General features: G+C 44.0%; 2 protein-coding genes and 1 long non-coding RNA gene across 7 annotated transcripts; 1 reads left to right on the top strand and 2 right to left on the bottom strand.

Annotated features, from left to right (window-relative positions):
* Positions 1–156: 156 nt before the first annotated feature.
* On the bottom strand, positions 157–4,557 carry LOC111066283 (exportin-5). The gene is made up of 2 exons (XM_022354762.2): positions 4,115–4,557; positions 157–3,937 (listed from the first exon to the last, which is right to left on the bottom strand). The coding sequence occupies exon 2, from the start codon at positions 3,909–3,911 to the stop codon at positions 207–209; it is 3,705 nt and encodes a 1,234-aa protein (XP_022210454.2). The 5' UTR covers positions 3,912–3,937; positions 4,115–4,557; the 3' UTR covers positions 157–206.
* A 2,692-nt stretch (positions 4,558–7,249) lies between these two features.
* On the top strand, positions 7,250–19,710 carry LOC111066282. Of its 5 annotated transcripts, none has more exons than XR_005968591.1 (3): positions 7,250–7,350; positions 8,017–8,241; positions 18,576–19,710. It is a non-coding gene; the product is annotated as an uncharacterized LOC111066282 (long non-coding RNA). The 5 variants fall into 5 exon arrangements; XR_005968593.1 differs by having other exon boundaries at positions 7,251–7,350; positions 8,037–8,241; XR_005968594.1 differs by having other exon boundaries at positions 7,328–7,342; positions 8,037–8,241.
* LOC111066278 lies at positions 10,053–11,430 on the bottom strand. Its single transcript, XM_022354757.2, has one exon. It carries the CDS (start codon positions 11,058–11,060, stop codon positions 10,092–10,094), a length of 969 nt encoding a protein of 322 aa, XP_022210449.2. The 5' UTR covers positions 11,061–11,430; the 3' UTR covers positions 10,053–10,091.
* Positions 19,711–20,307: the final 597 nt, after the last annotated feature.

Below are 20,307 nucleotides of genomic sequence, written 5' to 3'. Positions count from 1 at the left end.
CCCGAGTCATCAACTGGGACCGCTACCGGAACTGGGGCTGAGGCCACGGCTGAGGCGTTTGTGGTGGTGGTGGTTATGGTGGTGTTTGTGTTGCTATTGGTATTGGTATTGGTATTTATATGCTTGGTGACGGCAAAGGGTACGGCTGCTGCTGCTGCTGCTGCTCCTCCGCCGCGGGGCCTTCTTCTCCTCCTCCTCGGCCCCTGTCACTTATCCGAACCAAAGAGCTTGGTCAGATTGGCGTTTTGATTGCTGTCCATGATATTGTGGGTGGTGGTGCCCCCCGTGGATTTAAGTTTGTGCGGCTGCATCGGTGGCAGATTGGCAATCTGCACCTCATGTCGGAATAATTGGTTCACACTGCGCCCCACCAGCTGGGCCGTCAGCTTCTTGAATATATCCTTTTTGGCGCGATCAACTTTGTTGCCTTTGACGGGTGCCACGGCCGTTTTCTCATCGAACTTCTGAATGTCGGCCGCATTCACGCTGGGAATGTGTTGTAGCACCTCGCTGAGTATCGGAAATTTGGGGCGCAACAGCTCATAGAATTGCACACCCAATGTGATCAGACCGGACTGGTTAGCCTCGTGCTGGCCATGCACCTGCATGCCCTGCAGTACGGCCGTAAAGGCGCTCACCGCCTTGTTCTCGTCCATCAGATGTTCGGCGGCCAGGAAGCGCATCACTGGTGCCGCTATATTGACGGCCTTCATGTTCACCATGCCGTCGTTCCAGGCAATCGCCTTCAGCAGTGTCATCAGGATGTAGTTGCCGATGAGGTCGTTGCGCAGCAACTTGCCCCCAAGATCGCTGATAATGTCCGAGAGCAGGGCCGACTGTGAGGCCCGCGACTGTGGAGCACTGTCCATCGAGTGCTCTTCGTTTTCCATGGCCACAACATTGGCGGTGCCGCCGCCAGGGGCCACATGATCGGACCCAATCTGGCCACCCACCAGCGCTATCTTCAGCACATCGAGATACTCACGCGTCAGGGTGCGATTCAGCTGATCCTCGAGCACCTCCTGGGTATCGTTGACCTCGCCATCCAGCTGACCGCTCTCGTACAGCGATGATATGTATAGCCAGCGTCTGGTGAGGCGTTCGCACATCAGCGGCGTCAAATGAGCGAACAGGGGCACCAGCACATCGTCGTAGTAGATGGGCGGGCAGGAGTAGACGAACGGCTTGAAGAACACTCGAATGATGGGACGCATGCGGTAGTCCGGAATGATGTCCATGCAGCTAAATACATTGGTGATGATCGCATTCGCCATGCCATTCAATTGGTAGAGATCGCGGCCCAGCGATGGTCCCGCCGAGCCCATCAGATGGTAGCAGCCCTCCGTGACCAGCATCATGAATGTTTGCATCTTCTCGAAGGCGGTGGGCTCCCGCTTGATGGTGGTGTCCAGGGGATCCGCTGGCAGGGCACAGATGCCCATTAGCAGCTTCTTTTCGTGCTCGAGCATGCCGTGTATGTTGCGGTAGCCCTCGGAGAGGGCGGCCAATGCCTCGGGTGTGAACATCTCGTTGAGGACACGCATTAGGCTGAGAACGTGGGAGAGCAGCGGCACCACATGCTTGGTGGCTGGATTGCGGCAAATGGGATTGCCCACCTCAGTGCAGGCGATCACGAAGCCACCGCGCTGTGCGCGATCTGGATCGTCGGGCCAAGTGCATCGCTTGACCACGCCCAGGACCACATGCAGGGCGTCAATGATTCGCGACCGATTCGGAATCGCAGGATCGCTGTCAATGGCAAAGACGGGCGGCTTGTCCAGGCCGACGAAACGCATAAAGTGCAGCGCCGACTTGAAGGCATCCTCAAAGGAGAGCCACTCGGCGCGCTTCTCCAGCACAATGTGCTCAATGAACACCGTCTGGCGTTCGTAGTCGCAAAAGTGATTGGAGATGAGGATGAGGGCCTCCTGCAGGGTGGTGCGCATCACGCGGCACAGCTGATGGCGGTTGGGCTCCTTCAGCAGCAGCTGCACATGATTGTTGATCTGATCGAACACGGGCAGCAGCAGCAGCGGGTATTTGTGGGCCAGCTTGACCAGCAGCGAGGCGGCATGACGCCGCAGATTCTTGGCCGCCTTGACCTGCACCTTTTCCAGTTCGTTGGGTGGCTTGAGGACGAGGGCGCGAAAGATTTTATCCAGGACACGGGGCAGCAGGGTCACACCGTTCATGGCCACACAGTTGTTGGAGGTTATCTGGCACGAGGACATGCTGAGAAAGACGAACAGGGCCGATATGCAGGAGAGCAGAATCGAGTAGATTAACGGATTGGTGGTCTCCAGCTTCAGGCAATCCTCCAGCAGACGCAGACCGGCCGGCACCGAGGGACGCTCCGAGACGAGCAAAATGCGGCTTAGCACACCATCCAGTACACTGACGAGGGCATCCCATTCCAGGTAGACAGGATCCAGCACGCTGCACGACATCCCAGCGCTCTCGGCGACGGCATTCCGAAGGCGCGACTGCAGCCACTGTTCGCAGAAGCCGTACGTGATCAGGGGCTGGACGAGGGTGGCCAGGCGAAAGATCTCCAGGAAGTCGGTGCGGCAGCGAAAGAAGTACAGCGTGAACTCCTCCTCGCTGTCGTAGTCCATCCGGATGTACGACTCTGTGGTGAGGCTAGTGGGCGCGCTGGCCGGTGGATATGGCAGCTTCACAATCCGCGGCGCAATCGTGTGGATCAGTTTGGGAATGTAGTTGATCATGGCAAAGTCCTTCGAGCAGAGCTCATGCTTGAGCAACAGCTGCCAGATCTGTGTGGCGCCATGGGCAACGCTCAGCGATGGATGCTGCACCAGCAGCAGCAGGCACTCGAGCATTATCTCCAAATGCACTGGCCGCTGTGTCGACTCGTCCTTGCCCCACAGCGCCACCAGCTGCTGATTCATGCCATTGAGCACCGCCAGCAGCTTTTTGAGGAACAAGTGCTGCTGCTCGATGGCCAGCGAGGAGCTGGTGTCCGCCGGTATTTGGCTGGATGAGAAAATGTAGCGTAGCGGCTCCTCGTTATACAGCTGCATGAGGGGCTTCCGCTCCTTGGCCTGGCCCTTGCGATTGGTGATCTGGGCGAGGCATTCGGCCGCATTGCTCTGGAATGCTTTGTCGTTGAGTAGAATGCAAAGGAAATGCATGAGTTTGCCATTGTTGGACATCACGTGCTGGATGCTGACCCACTCCACAAAGCCGCTCAATGTGAGGAGTACCATCTCCACCACACGGCTGTGGGCATTCGCCTTGAGAAAGTTGCCCAGACGCGTGGTTTCGCGAAACGCCGTCACATGCTGCTCGACCAGCCGCAGAAAGAACTCAAAGATGTCGTTCATGTTGTTGTTGAGCGCCTGGTACATGTCTTTGCGGCGCTGATTCGACTCGATGGTCTGCAGCAGGGCCACATCCTCGACCAGACGGAGAAAGACCATCAGCACAAGCTCCGTCTGGGCCTCGCCATTGGTGCAGGCCTGACTAAGTTCGGGCAGAAGGTCGGACCATTGCTGCGGCCATTCGCGTTTGATCATCTCGACAATGATCTTGGACAGCCCATTCTTCAGGGGCATCAGAGTGCGATCTTCTGCGGGACCCACACCGATGTTCAGCATTTTGATGGCATTGTCTTTAATGTAGACCTTCTCCTCGTGCGTGATGCAATTCCATTTGTATTTGATTGTGTACTCGATCAGCTGCAGGCCAAAGTGACGTACCTGCTGATTGAACTGGGGCGAGCCGGCCAGAAACAGGCCCACCTGTGCACAGAGCGGTGACTCCTCCTTGAAGCGCTCGCAGGCCATGTATGCCTCCAGACGCGAGTTCTGCTGCGTCATCGGATGCATTATCACCTCCACAGCCTTGGCCAGTTCGGCAGCCAAGGCCTCTGTGCCTGCCTGGTGTGCCATCGCTAGCTGTAGCTGTAGCTGCCTCTCTGTGTGGAAGGGACGGAAGGTGGAAGCGAAAGAAAGCGAAAGGGAATTCAGTTGTTTGTTGCCAACTCTGCTCTACACTCTGCTCTCCGCAGAGCAAGCATGTGATGATTTCTGATGTCAGGCCTGGCTTGACTTTAATTTCAATTGGCAAATGTGACTTGCCCGCCGATACGTACCTCTGCTTGCCCCTGCCCTCTGCTCAAAATTATTTGCTGCACCGTTCCTTTAATTTTAGGGCGAAGAATCTGCTGCTGTTTCGCCTTCCTCTTTGTTGTCTCTTCGTCGGTTCGTTCTTCGTCTTCGTTTTCGTTTGCTTTTCTTTTTTTTGCCAGCGCGAGAGCCAGACAACGTTTTGCGATTAGAAGAGCGGAGCAGAGCTGTGCGGCGTGCAGTATGTTTTGTTGTTGTGGCTTCTCGCCGTGGCCAGTAACGTAGCTGTGCGGCCCGCTGTCTTCGTTTCGTTTCACTTGGGTACTGCAGATTTTGATATGAATTTTGGATCGCCGTTTGCGCCAGTGAAAACTTCGTAGAATGGCAAGTGTTTCACATTTGAATTTTATATAGATTAGCCCACAAATGGCTTTTCCGGCTAGTGTTAGAATAGAGGTGTCAAACCATCGAGGGCACTATCGATAGTATCGATATTTTACTGCTAGTCTCTACTATCGACGGTTTTGCGACTATCATGATAGTATCGAACTACAGTCGTTGCGCTTTTGATATGTTTGGATTGGTATTTTGTTGATTTTGATATTCCGTTTAATATTAATAGCTAGCTGGGACACTCAGCCCTAAACAAATAATTTTATCCGATAGATACATACATTTTCTACAAGATTGGCATGACGCAACAATGAATCTTTATTCCATACGCGTTCCCGTAAGATACATTTGATTTTGTATGGTAAAAATTTCAGCAGCATGCTGCCACACCACGAAAATTAGGGGAAAGTCTCCACAAAAACACTCTATTCTCCACTGAAAAGAGAGCACTCTCCACGAATTGAGAGCGAGTTTTGCAAACTCTCCACGAATTGAAAGCGAGTTTTGCAAACTCTCCACGAATTGAGAGCAAATTTTGCAAACTCTCCACGAATTGAGTGCGAAAAATGTCAGTATTTTTGGTGCGCTAATTGAGTTTGGCGGTCAATTTGAAATGTGTCTTAATATTTGGAAAAATAAATATTTCACTTGATTTGTTTTTTCGAGTGACCTCAGAAACCTCAGAAACCGAGAACCAGTAACCAGTAAATAACAAAAAAAAATTAATAATTAATAATTTTTTTACACTTACAAAACAAAAATGACCACCGACATCTTTCACATGTAATGCGTTAAATATGTTAAAGTTACATAAATTGCGTGGGAATATTAAATGCCCCCTGGTCGACAATGGGATAACGTTCTATTTTATTGATTGAAATCGTATTCCATAATTTTGATATTCAATTTAATATTACTAGCAGGATAAGACGCTCAGCGCTGAAAATATATTTTTCTACAATTAATTAATCAATTTCCTTAAAGATTTGCCAATCATAAGTACTCATTTTCATTAGAATTATTCATAAATAAGGTTTAATAAAAAATCAATCTGATTACATGGTAACTACACGCTAACTACACATTTGCTAAAAAGTTAACTAAATATTTATGTAAAATTCGACAGAGACAAAAATGTCCCTTTTGTACATGGTATCTACACGGTGACTAGACATATTTGTGAAATATGGCACTTTGTATACCCTCTAATTATATTCTGTACATCCTTTAATTAATTTAAGATTTTTGTCTTTCCTGCTGCTTTGGGACCTAAGTAATAAAGACTTTGTATACCCATTGGGAAATTTCTTTTCAATATTGTAATTCTTCTGCAGTCCAATTGGAGTACAGCAGCTTAAGCTGCTTTGAAACCTAAGTAACAATAAATTTACTCGTATTGGCATGCTTTTGACCGAGATTAGATTCAATATATGTATATCTCGATCCCATTTGGTATCTGAAATAATACCATAAACTGCAAAGTGGGATGAGATGGATTTCAAATTTTATGATAATTTTCGCATAGATATGTATGAGTTATAAGTGGATACTGATAATACAAAAATAGCTCATAGAATCGATCATTGCATGGATGACAAACACTGCATCATATTATATCCACGTTTTGTTTCTTCATTAAGGAAGGAAGCTTCCTTCAAGTAAACTTTTATACGCTGGGAAAAAAAGTGGTATGGACAATAGGAAAATTGGCCCCAGAAAATTTACTGCATACAAGGACATGGAAAGGATCTTGTTGGAGTGCTAATCATAAATTATGGTGAAACATAATATCACCGTATAACTAATCATCTGATAAAACTGTCTACTTGCATTATCATTTCTTATTTATTTGTAATTTGGCGGTAATTACACGTTTCAAGCTTTGAACTTGAAGTTGAACTTTTGATTGCGCTGCAAGGATAAGGTGTGTATGTGTGTGACTTGTGGGGTATGACGTCACAAAATCCAAAACTTTCAAGAATAAAACCCACCTCACAACATACTCTCCGTGGGGGATTTGATTTCAAATTTTAACCAATGAAATTTGGGGACCTAACGTGATTTTTGGTTTCAACCAATGACAAATTTTCCAAATAAACCTTACAGGTATGGTTTTCGTATATTAAATAAAAGATTGATTAAGACTTCGTATATTTATTCCATACTTATAGAATAATAGAAAAATAATAGAATCAAATTTGCACATTCATGGTATATTTAATCCTTCGGGCCAGGGTGAGCAATGTACGAATCCCTTTAAAAAGCTTGGCCATTTTAATACCTTGCCATGGCTAGTCCTCACGACTCATTTTTGTATTTAAATTGTGAGCCCAAAAATACCCCAGAAATATACCGTTAATATACCGTACATATACTGACAAAATGCGTTTATATTTCTCGAATTTGAGATTCGATTTAATATTACTAGCTAGTTAGCCTTCTTGGCCCTAAGCAAATATTTTTATCAAATTCCTCAATAAATGTTGTACAAGATTGGATGTTTATATAATAAGGTTCAAACAAGAACCGCCAAAGCATAAAAAGTATATAATATACCGTAAAGGGTTGACAGCAGCCGGCCTGCCAAGGTTGCCAGACGGGTGCTAAATTCAATATTCAAATTCAACAGATGTTCTACGGTTAAAACGTCGACGTCGGCGTCGGCAGCGGCCGCAGCAGAGACGTGAGCATAGTTACCGTACGGAATACAGTGCACACCTCTGGTCACACCACTGGCCGCTCCTCATATCCGCGGTCACGGTATATTTTGTTGATAGATACACTGTCACACTGACGCTGAGCATAATATATATTGTGTGTGTGCTTTATTTTTTGTTATTGTGTTTCCAATTCTCCATTTGGTAATTAAGTGAGTGAAAAAATATCAGGCCAAAATCCCCCTACCGACGACCATCGTCAGTGCAGTGCATGCAGGCGAATCGCGGGGAAAGCCGCCGCTAATTATCAAACGGAAAAAATTAACGCATAGCATTCCAATTTCGTTGTCTGTTTTTTTTTTCTTTTTCTCCCTCTCCCTCTCGCCATCGCTCGCTCTCTCTTTCTGTCTCTCTCCTCATTTGGTGTGCCTTTTTTTGTACACTTCTGCTGCGGCCGTGTGCCGACCGTGCTGCTGCCGCGCTGCTTCCCGCTCCTCCTCGCTGTTGCGACGCGCTCTTTTGTTGGCCCGCAGACGGACGGGACAAACGGAAAGCCAAGACGAAACGTATATTTTTTTTGTTTTTTTGCTTTTTTCGGCTTTCAATTGAAAACGATGAAATTCTCATGCGTGTGTGTGTTTAATCAATTATTTTAGCATTCGAGTGCAAGCATTGCTGAAGGGAAAATACAGCAGCAACAACAACAAGTAACAAAAAAGAAAAAAAAAGTCAGGCAAATTTTTTGTTTGTCAGGTCTCGTTCGCTCTCTATACGTGAGCGTTTGTTTGTGTGCGTGTGTAAGTGTGCGTTCGCATGCGTGTGTGCAGGAGCAGCAGCAGCAGCGCAGCGTCGTCATCAACGTCTCTTCTGCTTTCAAGTGAAACATGTTTTTATGCAGCAGCAGCAGCAGAAACAACAACAACCAAAGCAGCAGCTGCAACAATCGACAAAAACAACAACCGCCATTTGCTGTTTGTGGAATAAAGCAATAATAACATAGAAAACCAGAGTCAAAGTGTAAAATTAATAACAAAACCAGCGGCATCATAAGAACAGCAGCAGAAGCAGCAACAACAACAGCAGCATTCAGTCGAAAAGCAACTGTAAGTGATGTTTGGTTATGTTGAAAATGCAAAAGAGAAACGAGAGAGCGAGAGCGGAGTGGAAAAGAAGCCAAGCCAGGCGACAGGAAAACAACACTGCACTGTTAGCGGTTAACAGCGTGCTGTTAAACGCAGCAGGCCCATACATATTGGATTTACCGGCATTTTGTCTGCTTCCCCCCTCCCTCCACCCGGCTACTCTACTCTTCCCCCAACGTACTCTTCTTATTGGATAGAAAGGAAACGAGGGGGGCGAAAAAGAAAAACCCAAAATCATTTGGGTTGCTCATTTTGTTAATGCACAAAATTGACTCTTAAATCCGGCAAACCTTTTGTGCGGCGCAGATGCAGCGGCATCCTTCGCTCCACGCTCGTCTCTGGCTCTATCTCGCTCTGCATCTTTTGTGTGTGTGTGTGTGTGTGTCTGTGCTGCAAAAAGCGGTACAGCGGCAGAATGAAATTGTGTTTGTGTGGGAAATTGATTTTTCCTTTTAATATTAATTCAGTATTATAACGGTGCTAATTGAAAATTTAATTGAATTTTGTTTTAATGGAAAAATGGGAGAGAGCTACCTTGTGTGTGTGTGTGTTTGTGTTTTCCCCGCTCTTTGCACTTTTTTTTTGCAGCCTGTAAAATGCGCGCGCCCTTATGCTCTCTCTCTCTCTCGTTGGCGTTTCAAGTTTCAACAACGTTGGCTGCTTCTGCCGCCGGCAATAACAACAACACTAGAAATGCGGCGCAACAGCGCACTGAGGTGGCAACCCTGCCATTTCACCTCCCAGCCTCCCATCCTCCCACCCATTCAACACTGCCGCCACTCCGCCCTCGCCTTTTTGGGATAAATGTAAAATGCCTCTTGACGCATGGCAAACAGCTGGACAACAGGCCGCTGGGAAATTTTGGGCAGCAGCTGTTCTTGTCCCCAACGAAGAAGCGAAACAGGGAAATTTTCAATGGAATATCAAAATCGCAGGGCTATACCAAAATACCAACAAATATATCCCTAGTATCCTCGAAATCAGGCCAGAATTTTTTGTGCAAATGAAAGAAACCGATACGATCCCGATCCCTCAATCTGTATTTTCGGTACAATTATCCATCCAGAGTGCAAGTCTTATAGTAATAAAAGTATGCAATGACCTTTTAGGATATTCCAACCAAAAACCTTAACATCTCACTTTTTGTTCTACTCATTTTATCCATAGTCGTATGGGTTTTCTACAAATAAACTTCTCTTATATTATAATGGCTTATAAAGTTTATTCTAAACATGCACACATAGTTAACTTCACTTGGATAAATTCGAAAACGCTTTATTCCACCTACCTTGCACCACAAAACTCATTCACATTCTATTCAGTCCAAATCCTTGTTCCATGTTCTTAGCAAACTTTCAACGTTTTCAATTCGACAGAAGATAGCCTCAGAAGAACCTGAAAGTCTGCTTTTTGCCAACAGATATAATGCTTACACTTTTCGAAGGCACTTTCCAATATTTTTCCACATTCTTCATACAAATAGAAGTGCCGCACCTCATCACTTTTAAAACTGTTTTTGACACATGCAGCAACCTTTTCTTCTGTAAGATATTGCTGGTTTCTTCTCCATATTTTGTAGTAAATATCTTTTGGTAATATTATCTTCATACTTTAGATCGGTAATTGATAAAGAAATTCTTTCTATCAAAAGAAAGTAATCTTGAGTGATTCCCTAAAATGATTATCAATCCCGCATTTAATGAAATTTTTTGCACAGATCCGATCATTCCATCATTACCCTCAAATCATTTCAAATTTCCATTCATTTAAGATATAAACTTTAATTAAAATGCAACAAATCAAATGGCAAATTAATGTTTCAAATGTTGTTTCTGTTGCAACATCCGGGCTTCACGTTGATGCCGTCGCTGGCCATAGAGAGCGAGAATGCCCTGACAATGTTCGATGGCCACTCGTTTACTCTTGGATCCACATGTGGATGCTTCGGCCTCGACCTTTTGGCGGGCCTGTTCAGCCGCATTGGCTGCCTGGCGGGCGGCCTCCTTCACCTTGTCGTACTCTTGGCGAGCCGTAGCGAGCTGCTGCTCGAGACGTTGGGCCAGCTCTTCGGTCCTGGCCAGCATTTCGGTCTTCTCTTGGAGATCGGCGTTCACCTGCTCGTCCAAGGCATCGATGTCGACGAGGCTGGCCACGGTTTGTTCGAGGATACCCTCGAGGCGGCCCTTTAGGGTTTCGGCGAAGGTGCTAGCCGCACTGGCGCTCTGGGCATTCGCCTCGCTGCTCTCCAGGGAGGCGCTCACCTGGATGACCATATCCTCGGCATCGTGCAGCTCCCGCTGATAATTCTCGACGATCGCCTCCTTGCCCTCCAGCACCGCATTGACGGCACGGGCAGCTTGCATTGCCGTCTCCGCCAGTTGCATCCTGACCAGCTTGGCGGCATCCTCTGCAGCACCAGTTTGTGCCTCATTGGCGGCCTTTGCCATTTGGGCTGCCTTCTGGGCGATGGCTGCCCCAGCGTTTGATCCCATTCCTAGTCCCTGTTCAGAATGCTTGCAGAAGTTGCTGGAGCTCTTCAAGTTGCAGGAGGATCTATCCTGTGGCGGCTCCTCGGTCGTGGCAGTTTCGGGATCCCAGGAAACGATGTCGTCGCTTTCAGGCGGCTGTTCGTCCTGCTCATTGTCACAGGAGTTGGGCAGATCGGCATAGAGGCTGCTGTAGCGTTCCAGTAGTTCACGGGGTCTAATCCGGTAGCACTGGGCGACCTGTGCCAGGAGCAGCAGCAGCAGCAGGGGTATGATATATTGTAAAAGGTGCATTATTTTTTATATATGTTTTTGGGACTGTTTCCAAATAATACAACGGGATTTGTGAAGGAGATGGAGATCGACAAATCATTGCCTGCTTTTGGGACTCCCTTTCTGGCTTTTTGGCAGATTGAAAACAAAGAGAAACAAAAAACAAAGAGTTCCCTTCAAAAAATCAGTCGAAATTCACAATCGATATGCTTTTAGGATCTATGTATATTGAATCGTTAATATCGATTGGGTCGGCTGGTATTCTGTTGCTTTCCTGTTCGAAACGCATGTGTGTCCCCGTGCACTCATGAGAAATTTTGTGCAGTAGAACCAAAGGTTCAAATGATAGAGTCTCCGTCTCCTCTCCAATAACAGCTCTTTATTCTTTCTCTCTATTTCTCCCACCCTTCCCCCCTTCCCCTCCTCCAACAACTGATTAATTGTCTAAATGCGTTTCGAGAAATACTTCCATTAGGAGGCCCCAACAATTGCGCAGCATTTGCGCTTACGCTAACGTTGACGCCGGCGCCTCGGTCAAGAGCACCCAACAGCAGCAGCAGCAGCAGCAGCAGGCAGCAGCACACGTGTTGTGCGAAAGAGGGGGCTGCAGAGCAAAGCCCACCAGTGAGAGAGAAAGATGATAGAGAGTGTGGAGAAGAGAGGGCATCAACTGTCATTTAATCACAACAAAACAGATGCTTTTACACGTGCTGTCTGTCGGGAGCTGTCGCTGCGCGCTGCCCGCTGTCGCAAATGCGCTGCTGCGCCACGGCCGCTGTCGACGTCACACGTTTTGACATCCATCGCTTTCTGGTTAGCAGATTGATGAGAGGGGTTACGGGAGAGAAAGAACAGTTTGTTTGTGCAATATACTATTACCCGTCTCTCTCTCTCTCTCTCTCTCTCTTTATCTCTATCTTACCCTTCCGCTACGACCATTGGAATAATTTCCCATGCAATAAATAAATATATTTTTGCAAAAAACGTCATTGGTGTCAATTTTTGTTATTGTTGTACCCGCCAATCGGCGCACCAACGACAAATAATATTCCCGCGCAATAGCAATAAAACTTATAATATTTGCCCCTTATAATATTTTCAATGAAATTCCAAGAAATGAAAGGCGGGGGGACATCAATGGAAGATGGGAGATCGATCTACTGGTTGGAATATTTATTTATTCTACAGAGATACTACCAGAGATTCTTTCTAATACCCAAAGGGATTTTGCAAGGAAATTTATGAGAGGAATACTTTTCACCAAAGGGAAAGTTTTAGTGGATAGAAATGTTGGGAAAGTGTCAACTGGAAAAACACTAAAGTCGCAAAAAAAAAATATACTTATGTATATCCAATTAAAATGTATATTCTCTTTTTGCGCCGCCTGACCTTATGGTTGTTTCTCTTCCTTTCCTTCGGACTGCAGTTGCAGTCGGCGGCAACAGAGCAGCAAGCAGACGATCGTCGCTGCTGCGCACTGCCTGCATTCTCTCCTCTGCTTGAAAAATGATTTTCAATGCCATTGTCAGAGCTCTGCGCCGTCGGTCATCAATGAATGCGCAGTTTTGAATTACCATAAAAAACAGAACATGCACACACAGACACAGGTGCAGGAAGAACATTGAGAACAACAAAAAGAGAGGGAGAAAGTGGTAGTGGAATGGAGAGGAAGATTGTAGTAACAAGAAGGCGTAACGACACTTTTGATACCCTATTGGGAGGTTGATTTCCAGCATTCCGCTTTTGATTTAATTGCCGTTGCGCATTTACCCATGAAAATTATGAAGAATTTGAATGCAGGCCAAGTAAAAGGGATCCGCGCGTAACACGCTTCGGCTGGGTGTCGCCTTGGCCCAATTGATGGTGCAATGTAGCTGTGGCACTTCCACGTCCTAATATTAATGGTCAAAGGGGAGAGAAAATTCTTTTATGGAAACTTGCACTTTTGCGATTTGACAGTCAATTCGTAACTTTTTGCAATTTGCAATATCCGAAGCATGTCGGAATATCTTAATCTTAGATACATATCTTTTTGTGAATGTAAATTGTATATACTTTTTGATGAGATGTACGAATCAGCTGGACGCTCAACTTCCAAGCGGAATATTATGGTTCAGCGGCACTACCTTATAACTTTTCTACCGGTTTATAATAATCAAAGAGAACGTTATAAATTGAACAATAATATAAAAAATATAATAAATAATTTTCAATGCTAAGCTCGAAACCGTTTTCAAACAGATATCTTCTTTCGATGCAACGTTCTCTCACGGTCCTCTCACACGTCTTTATACGTCTATTATTATTTGCACATGCTGGGAGGCATTTTGTTGAGCTTTTATTGCGTATTGAGCAAAAATCAACTTTATATACACACAGTTATGAATTCCGGTGTCTGTGTGACCTTGTCCATGTGTACGGGAAAGAGTGGCGGCGGCAGTCGTCGTCGGCGTCGACGCTGCTGCGAAACAAAGCTCTGCGACTGCGCCGCGACCAGAAGTGCCGTGCTGCTCTGCTCTGCGCTTCGTTTCGGTTTCCAATGTTGTTTCGACAGAATCGGTCATTGAACTTTGAACCACAACACACAAAACAGTAAAAACAACAATAACAATAACAACAACAACAAAATATAATAAGCTCTCTCTCTCTCTCTCGCGGCATGTAAATTCCAAGCACTCTCTTCCTCTCTCTACCTACTACGCACTTAACCGAAAAAGCAGCCAAAGGTAAGATTGGGTGGGAGGCAGAGAGAGAAACAGAAAGAGCGAAAGAGGGAGAAAGCATGAAAGTTTTCGCGCTTTGTTTTTTTTTTTAATATATTTTTTGCACAATCTTTCGTTATACAAAAAAAAAAAAGTGCTTTCAAAAGCGCAAAAACCGTTTTGTTGTCCGTTTATTATTATATTCTTTTATTTTTGCATTTCTTTTTTTCGTTTCTTAATTCTTTTTTGTGGCTAATCAGCGATACTAATGAAGAAGAATGGGAGAATATGGAAGAAAGGAGAAAGGGAATGGGGAAGGAGAGAGAGATTGAACCCGCCTACAAAGTATTTTTAGTAGACAGAGTCGCACCGCACCGCAACCGTCAGAAAATCTGGAGCACAAACAGACACACATATTCACATTCATACAAGTACAGTGGATCACTCGCAAACGGTTCACTCGAACCCCGAACCCTTTCTGATAGAAAAATCATAAGTCCAATACGAAATTTTTTGCTATTTTAATGTAAACAAAATCAGGTATCGCTCGTAAGCGAATGTGATATCTTTTGTTTTTCGCCACTTTTGCGAATGTGTTTAGCCGATCACTTATGGGAACACTTTATTACAGCGCATACATAACGTTTTTCTACACCCTCTGAGGAGGTCATTCGGGGCAGAAAGCTCACATGATGCGATCTCTTCGTTGCTGAAAAAACGTTGGTCATTCCTTAAAAGAGATAAACCTTATTTAACCACTAACAAGCCTTAACTTTCAAATCTAAACCAAATGCGAAAAAAGTCTCTTCTCCCTTTCCTGGGAGATATGTACATATGGTATTATGTATATAATTTATGTAATGGAAATATTGCTTTGTATGATCCACAAAATGATTCCAACTATGTATATATTACATCCGTAAAAAAAGCTTAACTCTACTTTTCTAGAACTGATGATCTAGATGTTTTGCCGAATGTAGCCGTTACATTCTCGGACATTTCTACATTGAATCAACACTGTGATCCCCTGGTGGAAAATCCATCAGTCAGGAGAGAGCACTGTTAAATGAAAACGTTCTTTCTTACACGGTATTAGAGGCGTTGCCTGTCCGTCCGCCCACATGTTGCGCTGCAAACCAAAAACCCTCCCAAAAGAGGAAAAATAATGGAAAAGCTTTCTAGAGGGAATGCGAGGTAGTACTTTGTACTCCACCCAGCCGCCAATTATAAGAAATTTCCAATTTTCAATTAGAGCCACAAATACAAACACACAGATGGCAAAATGTTTGCCAGAAGAGCAGCAGCAGCAGCAGCAGGCCATCAATTTGGGTCAGCGCATGAGGCGTGTGGGTGGCATCGAAAGAAGAGAGCGGTGAGTGCCTGCCGCTGCCAGAGAGAACAAGAGAGAGAGAAGTCTTACTCTCAGAAACACATACTTTGATAGATAGATAGATAGACAGACACGCGCACAGTCACGTTTTGACGTCAAACGCCGCTCATAAAAAATACCGCTAGAAAATGATGATCATAAACGTAGGGTTGAGGTTTGTGCGTTGTGTGTACCCTAAGGGGTATCAGGCACTGTTCCATTAGAAAATAACAAATCTAATTATTTGTCTCGTTTTTAAGCAGTAGTAAGAAATATTCTCCCCATATAAATAAAACTGCTGTTTTTTTAGCTAGAATATTTTTATATAAATCATATCTAAAATTCAACGAAAACTCACAAAGTATACGACACATTGATGTTTCTCTTTCCTTCTCTTTGGTATTTTATTGTTAAAGAATCCCGATTCGGTCCTGTGTTTGTTTCCATTTGCTTATGGGACATTTTCATGGCGAATCATCTTTCCGCGAATGAAGGGGAAGGATATTAACACTCCGTTTTCCACTATAAATAAATAAATATACAAACTATATTTATTATCAATGAATCAAAAAGAAAATCACGCGCCTGCAGCACCCCCTACCCCCTACACACATGTTCGGTAATTCTCAGATATACGATATGGCATATCCGCTGCATGTAGTGCATAAATATGTACATATGTATGTACTTAACTGTAAACAAAAAAGTATTTGGAATCCCAGTTGCCATTTCCACTAAATCTGTATGTTAGCACCAGAAGGCGGCATCCCAGGAATTCTCGCCATCATTTGGGGCTATCCGATTGCAATAATAATAATAATAATATTTTCCACACTTGTAGATCCAAGACTATTTTATGGGATGATAAGGTTTATTATCTTGTAGCTCTTTGAATTTGGCTATCATTTACACAGAAAAAGAACAAAAGAATGCTGATATCTGTGGCGGCTTGCGAGTTTGTCTTCCCCTTTCCGATTCCAATGAATTTTGTTTACATTTAAAGACCACAAACGTGAGGTTTATTTTCTCTATAAGCAATATCGTTGCTTGTAGCAGATAATTTTATATATTTTAATAGAAATGTTAGCTACAGAATATATAAAGATAAAGATTTGTCTCTGCAAATGCCAACGAAATGTCTAATAAGGGAAGGGAAGCGACACTTTCTCCTGTTCTTCAAGTGACAAGATGATCAAAAACGAAAACTGAATTATTTGAGGATCCTTCTATTACTCTACAAAGGTATCACAAATCTTCTTGGGTTGAGCTAGGGAGACCGGGACACAGATACGCCTCACACTCCCATTGCAAGGGTTGCCAGACTGCGAATGCTAGTGCGTGGGGTGTTTCTTCGTGTGTGGGAGGGCTCTGCTTTCTATTCTTTTTTACTGCTCTTGCTGTTGTCGATTTCGTGCTGGCCCAAAAATAAATGATGAAGCAGGGCATTTAAGTTGTTGCTGGCTGGCTAAAAATAACAAACAGGCAGACAGGCAGGGCAGGGCCGGGAATATTGAAGAGGCAACTTCGAAGGCAACCTGGCAATTTGTGACGTCACAGCGGTCACTAGTGAAAATTGATAAGGCCACATAAATACAGTAACTGTCATTGTCTAATGGTAACGGCAAGTGTTCGGTGGCGGGGCTGGTTGCTATTGTCGCATTAGTGATTAGTGGAGGAGCCACTCCAACAGTCAGCCACATGATGATGGGACCTCCTCCCACAGATCCCCAGGGAATCAGGGAATCTTCTGGCAAACCCGGAAAGTGACGCATTTTGTGGCCAAGAGAATGATTCACAGACAGAGTGACACAGCAGAGACAATGATCATTCCATCAGGGCAGGGACACTCAGTCACAGTGCATTTTTTTGGATGGTTTCAAACTGGTTTTGTCTCTGTTATGTTTTTTTTTTGTGTGAATAATTTCCGCAGAAATCCGTCCATCCATACAAACATGCCCCAACAGCCAACACCACCACCATAACTGATGTACAGTGGGGGAGCGTGGAAGAATTTCAGGATGTTAAATATCAAATAAAATACTATTTTCATATGATTATATTTATTCTGTTCAAATTTCTTAAAATCCCTTCAAATCATGGAATCATTTTTTAAATCATTTTATGAGGTGCGAATAATAACAAATAAAAAGGGCTATCCGACAGTTGATGTTTGATGTTCGAAAATGTTTGAACATAATTATAACTATCTGCTTTTAAGTAAATAATAACTAATTTTATAAATATTAAAAATGTTAGGCATTATCCCTAGAATGTTGAATGGTTTCTGTTTAAAATATTATGCGTTAAAAAAGCACTGTCATAGCACTATGTTATAGTCATAGTCTGAAAACTCAATGGTTTCCATTAGAGTGGGTTTTCAGTTTCAAAAAGGGAACACCTGTAAGGGAGGGAAAAAGGTATGAAAGTTCAACCTCTAGCAGAAATTTGAAGTGGAACGAACGTGTAAGGGTTGCCATTTGCCATCCCCCGAGTGCTTACTGTACCAAAAAAAAAAAAAAAAAGGCTATGTAGCAGCAGACGAGGTGGCAACACTCTGCCTCTCTGGCCCCTGGCAACAACAACTCTCTCAACTCTCCTCCAAATGCCGACATGTGCCGCCGCCACCCGCCAGAACGAAGTTACAGCCAAAAGAAAAAGGCAAAAGCAACAACCACCTCTAATGCCACTTTCACCGCAAAAGCAAAGTCAAAGCATTTGCTGCCTTTTTGTTGTCTCCCATTAAAATATTTGCTCACGTATGTGGTATTTTTGTTAATCAACGAAAATTTGTAATTAAAATTGCAAACAAACACACGCAAAAAAAAAAGAAAAAAAACCTAAATGTTCGACTTGACAACAAGAGCAATCGAAGGGAAGGCTGCGACATCGAAATCGAACTTGAAACAGCTGTCTGTAAGTGGGAGGTGGGAGAGGGAGTGTGTGCAATGTCAGAGGCTAGGCGGCGCCCCAGCTCCCAGCCATAGGCACAGCCACAGCTCACACGTTGAACTTGTCTTAGAACCTGCGTTCGGCGTTCTCTCGTTTACGCTCTCTCCCTCTCTCTCGCTGGCGTTGTTCTCTCTCTGCTTTTTGCGTCGCGTGTCGTTCGTTCACCTGCTGCCAACAGGCAGCAGAGTGAATGAGAGAACAGAAGAGAACCAGCAGCAGCCGAGTTCTCTCTCTCTCTCGAGCAGAGCAGAGCCACAGCAGTAAGAGAGAGAACCGTAAACGCAGTTAACTTTTTAACAGTTGTGTTTCTTAACAGCAGAACAGCAGCAGCGGCCAAGCGTTGTCGTGTTGTGTGTGGTTTTTTCCCTGTTTCGTATTATTATTATTTTGCATTTTGCGACGCGGCGAATGCTGCGTTTAAACATATAATATATTCTAGTACATATACTTGAAATCTTTGTATCTTAGCTAAACTAATTCTTGTATACCTCTTCTCTCTCTCTGTGTCTTTTGCAGCCTTTAAGAGCTCTCTCACTCTCTCTCTGTGGACCACCAACAGCTGTCTGATTTTCAAATGATTATTATGCGGAGGGGGTAAAAAAAACAACAGACAGCAGCCACCAGCACTGTGGAACGTGAAAGCAACGGGATTACAGTGGAATAGAAAGAAGGATTATTATTAACAGCTGCTGCACAGTGGAACCAGAAAACCGAGGATTACAATGGGAAAACCAGAAATGAAATTAAAATCCCACGAAAAAGGCAACAAAATTTTAACAACATTTAAATTCCCCGCCCGAAAAATCGTGTCATTAGTGTTAATTAATTATTGTTTTTAGACTTTGACATATTTTTTCTATTGTGTCTGTTGGGTGTATCGTGATTCTTGCAAATGGAATACCAATAATAATTGTGAAATGTTTGCATTGGATAATACCCTGCAAAATGTGCAACCGCAGCAAAGCCGGCGCGACGACAAATCTTAAAGAATATTCCTTTAAGATAAAAAACAATACAAATTGCAATAATCTAACAAAAACTACCATAACCTAAGAATACAAAACAAAAGAAAACAAAACAAAACAAAAGGAAAAACGCAACGCAAAAGCAAAACAGAAGCAAAAGAAAAAGAGTTAAGAACACTCAGCCAAAAGTGGAATAAAAGAAATTAAGCTTCAAACGTGTCGCGTGTAACGGGACGCAAGATCCGAGAGATCCCTTGGGCTTTTTGCTGAGGCGCCTGCAATTGCGTGTGTGCGTGTCGTACGTGTAGGTGTGTGTGTGCGTGCGAGAGTGCGTTTCTCGTGTGTGTGTGTGTTTTTGTTTTCATTAGAGCACACACACACGCTCGTGGGCCTGGCTCGTAGAGGTGTGTGTGCATGTGCGTGTGCCGCCGTATGCTGGATTTGCATGTGTGGGTGTGTGCATGCTATGCATTGCGTGTAATTGCTGTGCTAACGGTAAATAAATGAAAAGCACCGCCAAAAGCACCGCTTAATGTGCTGCTGCGAGAAACAACAACAACAGCTGTAAACATAGTGTCGTCTCACTCGGACACACGAAAAAAAAAAACGAAACATATGCAAACGAAGGAATGGAATGGAGAACAAGGAGGAATAAAACAGTGATATAACAACAACAAAAACAAAAATACAATATTTAAAGCAAATCCCAACAAAGAACAAAAAGACTTGAAACGAATGTGTTCATAATTTTAAATAAAAATAACAAAAAAAACCAGAGTAAGAAACAATCGCAACGCAAAAACAAAACATAAAAGTATTCGACAACAACAACAACAAAATACAAACACACACAAATACACATACATACATACATAATATATCTACATAATATATGCATAAATAACATATACATATACCCACACATATACATATACAAATACATATGTAATATCTTGTATACACGAACAAAAAACAAAAAGCAATAAAAGCAAATCGCAAATGCAATCCAAAATTCAAGAACAACGACACGACGAAAGCGGAAGCTATACAGAAGAAGAGAAGTAACCGATAGAAGACAGAACGACAACTAAAGAAAGTAAACAACTATAAAAAGGACGAAGAACCGAAAGCAACCGAAGAAGTAGAACCATAAGGAAAGCAGCGAAAACAACACGCCAAGCAAAAAGCAGAAGGAAAAGCAAAAATTAAATACAAAGTTAATTTATAGAAATTCACAAACAAAAAACTAAATCAACCAAAATCTGACATAATTTGATTCAATT

This window comes from Drosophila obscura, unplaced genomic scaffold (assembly GCF_018151105.1).
Source record: "Drosophila obscura isolate BZ-5 IFL unplaced genomic scaffold, ASM1815110v1 contig_97, whole genome shotgun sequence".
In the NCBI taxonomy this organism is placed as follows: domain Eukaryota; kingdom Metazoa; phylum Arthropoda; class Insecta; order Diptera; family Drosophilidae; genus Drosophila; species Drosophila obscura.
The sequence above is the reverse complement of the archived record's forward strand: the minus strand, read 5'-3'. Positions and strand labels throughout refer to the sequence as shown.